Source organism: Zalophus californianus, chromosome X (genome assembly GCF_009762305.2).
Source record: "Zalophus californianus isolate mZalCal1 chromosome X, mZalCal1.pri.v2, whole genome shotgun sequence".
Lineage (NCBI taxonomy): Eukaryota > Metazoa > Chordata > Mammalia > Carnivora > Otariidae > Zalophus > Zalophus californianus.
Genome location: NC_045612.1, coordinates 37001146 through 37015736, shown reverse-complemented (window position 1 = coordinate 37015736; position 14591 = coordinate 37001146). Strand labels below are relative to the sequence as shown.

The window sequence follows — 14591 nt, the reverse complement described above, 5'->3', positions numbered from 1 at the left end:
GAAATTACCTCCTGGGTACTTGCCTACTTCAGTGCAATGTATCTGTGGTGTTTATTCATGCTAATGTATACATTTCATAATTTAAATTTATCATAATTTTACATTTTAAAGGGCTCAATGGATGAGTTCAATGAATTATAGATGCAGCCTTCAGGCCCTAGTGCCTCTATTTTACATACAATGCTTGCTAGTGAAGGCAATCGACTCTTTGCAGCTTCCAAGAGACCCTGTAGGGCTCTGGCTTCCTGATAACTAGTTTGAAGAGCCTATGCTAATGATCTTGAAAAGGCCCTTTTTTTTTTCCACAGGCTCTCAACAGACTTGAGGTAAAACCATAGCTCAAACGAATATTGGCAAACAGGGTAGCAAATAGAGTCCCAAACTCCTGTATCATTCAAAAGATGTGTGGTACCCAAGCAATAACGCCAGCACAGCGCTTAGGTGTGAGGTTTCACCATTATTTTCTAAATACCTTTGGAAAAGAGTGAATCTGTCAAGTCCCACCTTCCGATTGTGACGGCCCGGTGAACTCATACACACATCACGTTTCTGGCACGTAGACCATTTGTACCCTTCGGCTCCACCCCTGCCCCCCGCGCGCCACACCCCCCGGTTCCCACCGCCCTCTGGCTCCCTGGTCGACTTCCGCTATCCCCACCAAGCGCGGCCGCTGGCAGCCCACGTGGCCTGCGCTACGTCACATCCGGCCCTTGCGATTCGGGGCTGGGAACCCGCGCGATGAAGTGCGTATTTGTTACTGTAGGGACCACCAGCTTTGACGACCTCATTGCGTGTGTCTCGGCGCACGACACTCTGCAAGTGAGTGAGGGGGCGGGCGTGCGGGCGCGTGGCGGCTTCGTTCGCCGCTCGCCGCCGCTAGCCTTACCACTAGCCTCGGTAACCTTGCCTGACTGCAGCGCTCGGGAAGAACCCCCCACAGCTCTACCTCAGGTGCCGCCGCCCCTTTGCTGGCTCCTCCCCGCGCTCGGCTGGGCCCTCCTCCTGCTCCCCTTCTCCTCGGCGTCCTCCGCCTCCTCTTCCCGCTTCCCCGCCGCCCTCCGGGCCGCTCCTCCCCATCTTTTCTCCGGCTCCTCCTTTCCCCGGCTTTTCCCTTCCGACTCTCCGCCTCCGCCTCTCCTTCCTCGTGCTTCGCCCCTCCTTCCCGCTGCTCCGCCTCTCCGAGTGGGGCTCCTCGGCCCGGGCCAGCCTCCAGCCCCTCCTCAGGCCCACTCGGGGTCGCGTGGTCGGCGTCAGGCGCCTCGGCGAGCTCTGCCTGGCCCGGCCCGGCCCGGCCCGGCCCGGCCCGGCTCGGCTCGGCTCGGCCCGGCCCGGCCCGACCCGACCCGACCCGACCCGGCCCGGCTTGGCTCGGCTCGGCTCGGCTCGGCTCGATACGGCAGGTCCCACTCGGCGCGCCGTCCCCGCCCTGCCCCCGCTGCGCTCGGGCGAGCCCGCGCCTCGAGGTCTCATCAGGCGCCTTCGAGGCGGGCGTCCTCCGGCGGCGGCTGTTGCGGCGGCTCCTCGGGGCCGGTGGTTCGCGCAGCTTCAGCCCTGAGGCGGATTGGAGCCGTTTCTTCGTCTCTTCTCTAGTTTTTGACGCCTTCCTCAGGGTCTCGCCTGGTCTTCTGCCTGTGGCGTGGCCGGTCCTTTCAACGGCTTGGTGAGCAGGGTCGCATAGATCTTACCGATAGGACTTGTGAGGTACCTTGGCGGGGCCCGGTACCGGGGGCAAAGCGTCGTTCTGCAAAAGTAAAATCGGCCGCAGGTAGATTTTGCGGCGCGCGCTGCGGTCTGAACACCGACTTTAGGGTTTGTTGTTTTTTACAGTTTTAAACAGTACCCTGTTTAAAAGTCCCGCTTTTTTTCTTTTTTTTTTTTTTTTTTCCTCTTTTCAGATCATCAAGAGCCTGGGCTACAGCCGACTTGTCCTTCAGATAGGTAGAGGAAAGGTGGTACCTGAACCATTCAGTACTGAGTCATTTGCTCTGGATGTTTACAGGTACAAGGATTCATTGAAAGAAGATCTTCAGAAAGCAGATCTTGTTATTAGTCACGCAGGTAAAGTGCCTTAGAATACCACAGTTGGGGTTTTGGTAGTAAGAACAGAAACTTGAATTTTTTTGAGGTAAAGTAAAATCGCTAGAGTAACGCACTGTAGCCCTTTTGAGTATAATACTTACTTGAATATACCTGTTGAGAACATTATTAGAGAATTTATTATTTCTGGGTGGTACAAGTAAATTAACAACATAGACTAAAGAAAGAAACTCCAAACACGGGCAAAATAATTTACCCAACGTCGTGCGTAAAGAGTTATCAAATTTGAAATTAGTATTTGGGCTTAGATTTGCAGGAATGTTCAGCTGGCTTATTGGTTGGATTGGACATGGAGAAATTGGCTTTGAAAGTTTGTTTTTTATATTATAAATGGGAGTATGAAATGAATGCAGTCAAAAATATTTTTTAACCACATGTTGTGTAAATCATTGCCTGCTCTTCAAAAACCATCCTGATCTAGTTAGACTGCCAGTAGACTGCCAGTACCGTCGCAAGAACTGTTTTTGGGGAGCATTGCAATTTTGATTGCTGGATAAGTGAGGGAAGAAGCTTCTTAGTTCTTAGGAAGTCTAGTTTGAAGGGAGCAAAGTTACTAGAAGTAAACATTACCAACAGATTAGTGATTAGAAATGTATAGGTTAATAGTTAATAGCTCTTGGTACCGTTCTGTGTGCTTTGTGTATATGTCATTGAATCCTCCCAGACCTATGAGCTACGTATTATTAGTATTCCCATTTTTACGGATGAAAAAACAGAGACACAGATGAACTGTACTTCTCCAGTCAAGTTAGTAGATAAAAGTCTTGGTGTTAGTCTGTCCTACCTACTACTCTAAAGTAGTCAACCCCAAAAGGTTTGTCTACTTCTCAGTCTCCTCACTCCCATTTACTTTTTAAATTTTTTATTAACTTCTTTTTAAGGTTTTATTTATTTGAGACAGCACGAGCTGCGGAGAGGGGTAGAGGGAGAAGCAGACTCCCCACCCAGCAGGGAGCCCGATGCCAGGCTACATCCCAGGACCCCGAGATCATGACCTTGAGCCCAAGGCAGACTTTTCACTGACTGAGTCGCTCAGGCGCCCTTCTCACTTCCATTTAAAATACCTAAACGATTTTAGATTTCAGAGCTGAATTGACCCAAATGTTGTATATATGCACATTTATGGAGATTTATTCTTGACATTTTGGGGATGGTACCTCACAGACAGACTTAAAAGGATGGTTAGGGTTTTTCTTTTTGGTGCCTGTCACTGTTGAAGACTTGCTTTTTCCACTTGTGTTTGAATAGAAGTGCAGTACAGTTTCATGTATAGTATGTTGAACTTAAATCTTAATTGAATTCAAGGCTCATGCCCAGGGCATACTAGTAGAGGGCAAGTGGCAAAGCATTGAATCGTGGGTCATAATATTGTTGGCAGTGGTAAAGAATGTATTTTTCAAGTTTATAACATAATATAGAGAACTGGTCACTACACTTTGGTCGTTTGAATGCATAATTAAAAGGCCTGGTTTGTAGTTTTGCCAGCTAAGTTTATCATCTTCAGTTCTGCCTATAAAGCTTGGTGGAGCACCTTAGCTTTGTTTTTGTTTTTGTTTTTTTTAACTTAATTTTGATTTAGGTGCAGGAAGCTGTTTGGAGACTCTGGAAAAAAGAAAGCCCCTTGTAGTGGTTGTAAACGAAAAGTTGATGAACAATCATCAGTTGGAATTGGCAAAGCAGCTACACAAAGACGGGCATCTCTTCTACTGTACCTGCAGGTATACTACAGACTGATAACTTGACTTCTTGCCTTAAATCCTCCCTAGCTATTCTTAACCACCTACCTAACTTGTCTGTCTTTTCAACCTCTTACATTCTCCTGCTTATCAAACATACTTTGATTTTTCTCACCTGTAAAGCCCTCTTATTTGTCCAATGCTGTGAGTGTAATCTTATATTTCTTTTTGTGTCTGTGCGTGTTTCATTTCATGTGAATATCTGTGTGTGTACACATGTATGTAAGTTCCATCTGGTGCGCAAGTCTCTGAGAATATAATTTTTTGAGTTATTAGATTTTCATTATTCAAGGAAGGCATTTGCTTAATTTTTATAATTAAGGTTTTGCCTTCAGTAAATCCATTGGGATCCCTAAGTGAAATTTACTCATTAATTAAACTAGACCTAATATGTCATAGGTTATTGTTTTTAAGTTCTTGTGGATACAGTGATAAACATGAGGTAAACCCCTGCTCTCTTGATACTTATGGTCTGGTAGGGGGACATAGTTAACCGTTCATAAATAAACGATGAAGATAATTTCACATGGTGAAATGTGTTATGAAGAAAATAAGGCAGGGTATGATATGATAGCTGGGAGTGAAGATTAATTAGATTGGTCAGGGAAGGCATGACTGCGTATATGACATTTGAGCTGAGACCTAAATGACAAGAGCTAGTCATGTGAAGCTCTAGAGGAAGAAGGAACAGCAGCGACTGCAAAGGTCCTAAGTTAGGAAAGAGCTTGGAGTTTGTTTTGTTTGAGGAACAGAGGGAAGGTTCAGTGTGGCAGGAGTATGGCGAGCAAGGGAGAAGATAGTATAAGATGAGACTGGGTGGGGATAGCTCACGTAAGAGTTCTGATTTTATTCTGTGTTTAGTGAGAAGCCATTAAAGTATTTTAAGCAGAGGAATTACTATGGTAAGGAGTATTATTTTTCTAGAAGTAAATTAAAATTCAACAAGAACTGGTCAACATCACTGTAGAAGGATGAAGAAAATTGCTGGTTGGTTTTCTATTAATTCTTCTTGAGACACTAGAAGCTTGCCAGAGGGTCAGGTCAGTAATTCCCAATTATTTGTCTTTAAAAGCTATCCTAGTTTGATGTTTTAAAAAGTAAAGACCTTATAGAAGTATTATAAAATATATTTTTTATGTTATAATAAATTGAAATTAATTTTAAAGTGGAAAACCTTAGAATAAACTGGCTAGAACATAAAAGGCTTGTCTTTTAACCTCACTGCATCTGTCTCTTGGGCACTCAGTAAATACTTGTTCTTTTATTAAATATTGAGCACCTACTATGTGCCAGGCATTATTCTAGGTACTTGTCACATATTGGTGAACAAAACAGACAATTCTGTTTTCATTGAGAGGAGACAAATTCATTGATTGTTTCAGGAACAATTGGTATCCTAATCCCTGTATGATGGAGGAGAGGAAAGATCAGGGTGGCTGTATAACACAGAAGCCATTATTAAAAGTATTGTGAGTCGGGAGAAGCTAGGTAATAAAAATTATGTAGGCTTCAGATAACGGTCCTTGGGTAGTTGAGATTGTTAGGGGTTAACGTTTTTTGTTTTTTATTATTTTTAAAGATTTTATTTATTTGACAGAGACACAGCTAGAGAGGGAACACAAGCAGGGGGAGCGGCGGGCAAAGGGAGAAGCAGGCTCCCCGCTGAGCAAGGAGCCCGATGAGGGACTGGATCCCAGGACCCTGGGATCATGACCTGAGCTGAAGGCAGGTGCTTAAATGACTGAGCCACCCAGGTGTCCCGGGGTTAACATTTTTTAAAGAAGAATAAACTCCGCCTCCTAACAGGTTTATGCAAGTCAATTTTTCCAGACACTTTTAATGAGTATTTTTATTCTACATGTTAAGTCAGCTTTGATTTTATGTCAGTACGTTTAAAAGGAGAATCAGAAAATGTTTTTCTGATTTCGGAAAGACATCCTGATTCCTTACTCAAGTTGAAAAGGAAGCTGTATGGGGCGCCTGGGTGGCTCAGTCGTTAAGCGTCTGCCTTCGGCTCAGGTCATGATCCCAGGGTCCTGGGATCGAGCCCTGCATTGGGCTCCCTGCTCGGCGGGAAACCTGCTTCTCCCACTCCCCCTGCTTGTGTTCCCTCTCTCGCTGTGTCTCTCTCTGTCACATAAATAAAATCTTTAAAAAAAAAAGGAAGCTGTACAAGTCTCCCAATTTATTTCTTACAGTTTTAGAAGTCTTTTTCTTAATATTAATTTCAAAAAAATTCACATACGTGAATGCTGTAAGAATCAATAATTGGTTGTATTTTCATTTTAGGTACATTATTCCCCCAAATCTAGGCTGGGTAGTTGTATGTCTGTTCTAATTTAAGTGGCTGCTTAAATTTCTGAAGTAATGCTTTTATGTCATGGTTTGGAATCTTCCAACATGCATGGTGATTGTACCTTAATTATATATGAATTTATGTTAGTAAATTACTGGCAAAAGAAAGCTATTTCACAATCTTCATGCATGGTCCAGTAGTCTCCCCGGCTTATTGTTCTTGTCTGGCAGCTATTAATTTTGTTTTCATTTATTCTGTTTTCATAAATTAATTTTGCTTCAGTTTATATCTGCCCAGTCCTGAGAAATGTTCAAAAGCCATGTGACCACATCTTTCATGAAATAATATTTCTGTAATATTTGTTGACACAATATACAGTATCTGTTGAATTGGTATTGACAGGTACTACATAGTGCTCTTCGTATTGCCCTAATCTTTGTATGTACGGTTGACCCTCGAACAACACAGATTTAAATGACATGGGTTCACTTATACAAGGAGTTTCTTTCAGTAAATGTGTTTTCTTTATGATTTTCATGATAACATTTTTTCTCTAGCTTATTGTTAAGAATACAGTGCATAACATAATGTACAAAATGTGTGTTAATTGACTCTTATGTGACCGGTAAGGCTTCCAGGCAACAGTAGGCTATCTGTAGTTAAGGTGTGGGGGAGTCAGAAGTTATATATGGATTTTCTGTTTTTTAAGATTTTTAAATTTATTTGAGCGAGAGAGAGCATGAGTGGGCAGAGAGGGAGACGCAGACTCCCTGCTAAGCAGGGAGCCTGACATGGGGCTCCATCCCAGGACCCTGAGATCATGACCTGAGCTGAGTCAGACACTTAACCGACTGAGCCACCAGGTGACCCTGGAAGTTGTACATGGATTTTCAATTGCATGGATTGTCGGTTCCTTTAACACCAGCTTGTTCAAGGGTCAACTATATACCTAAAATAAAATTATTAAAATTCGCATGTACAGTTTGAGAAGCATCACGGTATTCTTGGAAGTTAGATTCAGTCATCAAGTGGGCAGCAGATGAATTACATAATTTTCTCCCTTGTTACCTAATATTTTTCTTCTTTTGTTTTAGCACGCTTCCTGGGCTGTTACAGTCAATGGACTTATCAACACTGAAATGTTTTCCTCCTGGCCAGCCAGAAAAATTTTCTGCATTTTTGGATAAAGTTGTTGGATTACAAAAATAAACACTAAACTCTGAACACTTTAAAAACACCCCCCAAATCCAACCTATGGAATGTGGTTAAATCAAATTAAATATATAGTATATATTTGCAGAATAATATAAATTAATAAACTTATACATCTATAGAATGTATAGAAAATTTTATGGTGTGAATGTTAGCATTTGGGTCCAAATCCTTACCGCAATTTTAGTAAATACAATAGATTTTTACTTTATATTTTAGTTAAAATATGTATGAGCATTCACAGATTTTAGCCTAGAGTCCCAAAACCTCAAATGTAGTTATTAGTTTGGTGTTCTTTAGAATAAATAAAATGAAGCAGTAACAAATTGTAAGGCATTTGAGAGTCAGCATCATTAGCTGTACAATTTAAGGAACGAATTTTTTAAAAAACAAGCAAAAATGATGAGTTGTGTTGTGTGAAATAAAACATTCAATAATTACCTTGAAAAGGTTAAGAGTAATTAAAGGTTAACAAGATTAAATATCAAGTCAGTTGATTATGGTACTTGGAGAAATTCTAGTGGAATAGATTTGTTCTCTTTCCTCTAAAATGCAAATAGAAAATGACAAAATAATCTTGTTCAATATCAAAGTTTTATTGGTTTGAAAAGAGTAAATCAAAAAGGACTTAGGCCAAGAGAACTTGATGTTATTTTTAAGGGCCCCTTCTCACAGTGGTGTTGAAACATTTATTGTAACATCACAGAGGAATTTATAATTTACTTAAAAAATTAGTTTTACAAGCAACTATATGATCAGATGTATAAAATGGCCTAAGTACATGACTTTTAGGTTCATGTTCCTCAAGATACATTATGCAGTTCTGATTAGAGTAAGTCTTGATTCTAAGTGTTCATAGTTTTCTGGTAGAAATTTTAGATACAGTTTATAAAAATAGTATACACTATAAAGACATACTTTCCATAATCAAGATTTTGGCTATTCTAGGCATTTTACTTGGGATGCTTTATATGATGTTTCTATAGATTTATTTTCCTGATTGTGTTTTACTTAGGCTAATATTAAAATAAATTCTTACTAATAGTAGAAGGTGGTGGCTGAGAAATACTCTGGGTAGCAGGAGGAAGCCTACTTGGATTAAAATTTTGCTGAGAATAATCTAAAAAGTGAGTAATCTATATCTATGTAGTTGAGAATTCACAGCATCATAATCATAAATGTACATTAATCTCAATGCTAATGTTATATAGGAAAGGCCCTTTCCAAATATTTGGAGAGAATTATCTGGGCTCTTTAATATGTGCTCTAATTTGAGAAAAATTGTGGCTTAAAATGTATTTTGATCACTTGATTTTTAGTTATGTCATGAAGGACTAACCATAGAGAATCAGAAACAGGGTCTACTTAAACATCAGACAACTGTAAAGTAATATGGGACCCCAAATCCTCTCTTTTCTTTCCCACAAGAATATATAACCCTGATTCCATTATTTCATTTAGCAGAGCTTAAGCCAATGGTGTTAATTGCATGTAGTGATACCCCTTACTATATACCTTTGTGAAATTTTTTTATCAGTTGTTTGGCTTAAAAATCCGGGGATCTCTCCGGATCAATTTTATTTGGCAGGAATTCTTGGGATCATCTAGTCCAATCCCATCATTTCTCAGATGAGGAAGGCCAAAGGTTTACAACTTGTCTAACCGCCTTTGAAAGAGAGCTGCCACTAGAAGCAGCTTCTTGACCCCTGGTCTTGTACTCTTTCTACCACACCATAATGTATATTGTAAGCTTTTTGATTCTTCATAATTGTCTAGTATTTAGTTACTTTACTCCCTTCCAAGGAGAGTTTTGTTCATTTATTAGAAGTTTACTTTAGTAGGAATTTCACACTTAATTGGGTTTTTCTTTGATGTATGATAAACTTACCTTGGACTTAGAAACCTGTGCTTCCTGCGTTTTTGGAAACCAGCAAAATGCCATGGGTAGGATTGATAGTAGATTGAATAAAGGAAGACTTTAAGACAAAGACTTGCAGATGTTTGGAGTTGGAAGAGAATTTTAAACATACCTACTACAAACCACTTTAGATGAGGAAGAAGGCTAAGATTAATTACCAAAATTACCAGTTATTGGTCCTTAATGAAAGATTAACAGTAATCTATTGGGAATATTTGCTCTGAGTGAAATTTATTTGGTTTCATTGCATGGCAGGGCTTCAGGTTCTTGAAGTCAGTGGGTAAGTGGAGTGTAGTTTATTTAGCAGTTTTCTGTTAGAGGTATTTAAATTTCCAGGGTTAAGGAAGCAAAGGAAGTATTTTGAGAAATTCATATCATGGATATGTTCAGAGGTGGACGAGTAATAATAGTAGAAAGTTAATGTTGGAGTAGATGAAAAGTGATGTGAGGTTATAGAATGACCTTGGGAAGTAGGGAGTTTTGATGACTGATTTGGGAGGAAAGAAAGCCGGAAGGATTTGGTAGGTAAGATAGTGCAACTGATGAACTTGAAGTGGGATTCTGGAACATTAAAAATTGACTCTTGAACAGTGTGGAGGGTTAGTGGTGCAAGAACCCTGCACAGTTGAAAATCCACATACAAATTTTGACTCCCCAAAGATTTGATTAATAGCCTGCTGTTGACTGGAAGCCTTACTGATAACATAGACTGTCAATTAACACATTTTGTATATTACGTGTATTATATACTGTAATCTTTAAGCTAGAGAAAAGGAAATGCAAAGAAAATCAAGGAAAATACATTTACAGTATTGTATTTTAGAAAAAGTATAAGTAGACCTGCACAGTTCAAATCTGTGTTCAAGGGTCAGCTGGTCATTATCTGAAACTACTGTCAAGTGTCTTGATTTTAGACACCTTAGGAGTACTATATGCTTTTAAAGGTAAATCATGTAGATAAAAAGGGCAATATAAAAATATGTACCACCACTTTGATAGTTTGAGGAAGAGTTTTCCAAGACTAAAAAAAAGTCTATAATGACTAGAAGTAATGTAGACGTTTTTCTTGGCACTTTATTATGGTATAAGCACTTAATCTCTCTGATTCGTTCAAATTGTAAAATTTTCAGACATGACCAAAAATCTGCATACAGTATAAGAAATGAGATACATGGGCAGACTATTTGAAACTGATTTGGGGGAAAGGTTTGGAATGGGTGGTCCAAATAGTTGTACTAATCTGTTTTTCTGCTGTACAACTAATATATATTTTTGTGGGGGAGTGGGGAATGAAAAATAATAATAGTTAACACCTGTTGCATGCTTAGTATGTTTCAGGTACTATTTAAAGCAGTTTAGGGGTTCCTGGGTGGCTCAGTCCTTTAAGTGTCTGCCTTCAGCTCAGGTCATGATCTCAGGGTCCTGGGATTGAGCCCTATGTCTGGCTCCCTGCTCAGCCGGGATTCTGCTGCTCTCTCCCTCCCCCCCATCCTGCTTGTGCTCACTCTCTCTCTCAAAAAAATTTTTTTTTAAAAAGTTTACAGGTACGAAGTTACTTAATCTTTACAAGAGTTCTATGAAATAGCTACTATTCTCCCATTTTGCGGATGAGGAAACTGAGCTCAGCATAATGCAAAAAGGAAGTGTTATGCTACTTAAGTGTCTGATAGACTGGGAATTGTAATTGCTAGAATGCTGATTTCCACTGTATTTTCTTCCATCATTTGTGGTGACAGGACAATATTTGAAGTCAGGACTATTCCAAGAAATTTTGATTGTATGATGACCACAGGTATATTACTTATTTCAGTCTTTACATTGTTATTTTTAAAAGCCTACTGAATGCTAATCAAAATCCATGTGGAGAAACTCCCAGGTGGTTTGCCTGGTTGCAAGTTACTTAACTGGCTCTTTTGTTTTCTCCAAATATTTGTTTTAGGTTCTGTTTTTGGTTCTGTTCTCTCTCTTTTTTTCTTGATATTTTCATTACTCCCAGAGCTACTATTGATGCTCCTATCTATATTCCCCGACTCTGATCTGAACTTCTGAATGGTATTTCCAGTTACCTATTGGTCATATATGTCTGTTAATTCTCTAAGCATGGTAAACTTAATGTGCCCCAAACTAAAATCTTATTTCTCCTTCCATCCTTCTGAGATCCTTGCCCATATTGATGGTTTTATAAGCCTGGAGGGCTAAATGATACCTCTAACCCATTATATCTGATTGATCACCAGGTTCTCTTAGCTTTACTTTTTAAATATCTTGAGCCCATTTATTTGCTCATTTAGTCTTTTAACATAAATGCGTAATAAGCATCTACTTTTTGTATCAGCAGCACTCAAGACATGATTACTGCTCTGGAGGAACTCTTTTTAACAGTCTAGTTAAGGAACTGTCTTACTCATTCTTGAATCCTCTGCCTGCAGCACAGTAGGCTTTCCATAAATGATAAATGCATAAATGCACTTTTTCTCATTGTCTTGATTGGGATTAGGTCTTTAGGAAACACAGTAATCTTGCACAGTCATTTCATGGAGTCTAGTATGTCTCTTGTTCAGAAGAAAGATGTGACCATCACATTCTGTGGTGAAATTTGTAGTATCAAACATTTACAGGACTGGCATTAAAACATAGCAATACTGATACTGTGTAATATCCTAATGGTACTTAAGTGTCTGTCAAAAAATTGGGGATTTTTAGTAAAACGTGTTAAAAATGAAGAGGTTTGTTAAAAGCAGTAGCTGTAGTGTTTTCCAATAACAGATTACATGGAAAAGGGTTTAAGATAACCACTAAACAACATTTAATTTAATTCCTTGTTAAATGGTTAATTCCTTACAAAAGTGAGTATTCTAGCACAATCTTTATATTGAATAGTTCTTTAAATTAAAATTTTTGTAGGTGGCTAGATAGAAGGTGAGCAAACCTAGCTTGCTTCAAACAGGAATCTCCTGAAGAATATATGCTTCTTGACTCTGATATCGATAGAATATTTTTAAGGTCTTTTATACTGTTAAATACCATCTGTTTTGGTATTTGACTTCTAGCTCTTTATTGTGTTTATGAATTTTTACCACATCCTGACCAAAATTATTTTGATTGATACTCTGCCATTTTATTTTGATGGCTATAGTCCTGCTCTCTCAGGCAGTAGTATAAGCCTCTTTGGGTCATGGAACCCTTCAAGATACTTAAAACTATTGCTTCTCTTGCATACTGACACATATTTTGCAGTGAATTTCGGGGCATTTTTCCCAGGTACTTTGAGGCTCCAGGTTAAGAATCTCCAGACTGAGGCCAATTTAAGTATTTTCATTCCTCGTTCATTGTTCATTAGTACTCTGGTGATAACTACTAGGCTCCTTTATAATGAAGCCCTCTGATTAAATACATTTAAGTTTAGTAATTTCCAGTTTTATCACATAACAAATTAGAAACTTACCAAGTTTAACACATACGGAACACAATTTGAAACTAATTTTGATACTGTTACACTATTAACTGTCTATAACCCATGTCTTGTGTAGCACTGTTTCTAATTGATAAAAAGAACTAAGTGGGATTTTTTTCATTTGTAGTAATCTAGGATATACTAGATTAGGCTATCTGGAAAAGCAATACAGTTTTGTACCTTATTTACTGTCAATGTGCTTCTAATGTATTTGCTGAACTGATAGTCACTGTTGGAATGATGTCTGTGAGGCCATATATTACATCTTTTTTACTGTTCATTTCTCCTTTTGTACAGAACATACTGGTTGGTTCTCCACTGCCAGTGTGCAGTGGGTGAGTAATATACTTCCCAAATTTAGGAGTGAAAAACATTCTTAAGTCCTTGGCCTAAGTAATTTTCTGAATCTCAGTTTTCCCATTTGTGAATTATTAAAGCTAACTTCCTTCATAGGTGATTTCTGAGACACAAAACCAATTGTGTGGCATCTTTGAAAATAAAAAAATGTCATTGAAATAATACATTTTCTCGGTTAGAGTTTTTGTTTTAAGAGGTAGGAGTAGACTTAGAGATATTTCCCTGGAATACACAGTATATACTCCTAACTGGTACAGAAAGCAAAGTCTTCATTGAATTTCATATTGAAATTCATAGTCTCTAGCTGGGGTTATAGTTAGAGAATTAAAGATTATTTAGAAGCTTAAGTGAGCACATCAAAACAAGAGTGTTCTGGTCTGTATTCTCCTTTCCTTCAATCCCCTGTATGTTGGTAGACTGTTCAGACACTGTAAGTATCTTGAATAAAAAACCAACCCTTAGCATTTCTTTGCCATTAGGATGCATTTTTAAACAAAACATTACTTTCCTTTTTTTCCCTAATCTATATTAGAGTGCTTCAGATGGAAGTGGGGAAGAGAAGGAAATGAAAGCAAGTGGCTCTTGGTAATGTTTCTTTTATTTTGCCTATCTGAAGGATCACTACTCTGGGAAATCAGTTCTTTATTGTCTCTTTCCTAAAGCTTTAAGAGGAGGGAGGTTGAATAGGATCTAATGGCCAAATTTTGTTTTGGAACCATTGTGTTCCCTTCCTTCATTAATTTTGCTTTGTTCATTTTGTTTAAATGTCTACTATGAAAAGAAGCAACAGGTTCTATTTCCAGGGTGCTGTTAAAAATGTTTTCAGAATGTTTACCATTATATTTTTAAGTAATGAAAAACCTTAAAAATAGGTCCTGTAGGGTTGAGTTATATACCCCAATTGGCTCCATGTTATTTTGGTACTAAAGATAAGTGAAATAAATGAGTTTTTTTAATACTGATTGCCTTTCAGCAGTTTCCCACAAATCTTTACATAAATGTGATTGTCATTTTTATTTTTTGCAGTTTTAGATAAAATTGACATAACATTGTAAAAGTTTAATGTATTTGACATAATCGGATACATGTATATATTGCAAAATGATTACCACAGTTTAGTTAATACCCATCACCACACATGGTTATAAATTTTGTTGCCTTCAAAAATCTAGGTCTGTTTATTTCATCTGTAAGGTAAGATTTACTCATTTTTATGTGAGCCAGTCAACCCCATGATTTGCCGGGGTAATAGGTTAATCCTCCTACAAGCTGTTTTTGTGGTTAATGTTGATCACAAATTTGACCATCTAAAGGGAGGGCAAATCTGTTATCCACCATTGAATCACAGTTCCTTGCAGTTCCTTAGACCTGAAAGAGCTTAAACATGCAGCATACCTCCTTCCTTTTATAGATGAGGAAACTGACTCAGAGAGTAGCATAACCAAGTTCATAATACTCTTTTCGTGATACCATATTGCCTCTCAAACTAAAATAGTAACTCAGAAGTATCATGTCCTATAT

At 38.8% G+C, this 14591-nt stretch overlaps 1 protein-coding gene across 1 annotated transcript in view; it reads left to right on the top strand.

The window, feature by feature from the left end:
- Nucleotides 1-710: 710 nt before the first annotated feature.
- Nucleotides 711-14591, top strand: part of ALG13 (ALG13 UDP-N-acetylglucosaminyltransferase subunit) — a 64607-nt gene continuing 50726 nt past the window's right edge. Inside the window, 3 exon segments of the mRNA XM_027607275.2 lie at nucleotides 711-819; nucleotides 1896-2058; nucleotides 3677-3815. Of these exon segments, the coding sequence (XP_027463076.2) occupies nucleotides 739-819; nucleotides 1896-2058; nucleotides 3677-3815 (383 nt within the window). The 5' untranslated portion in view covers nucleotides 711-738.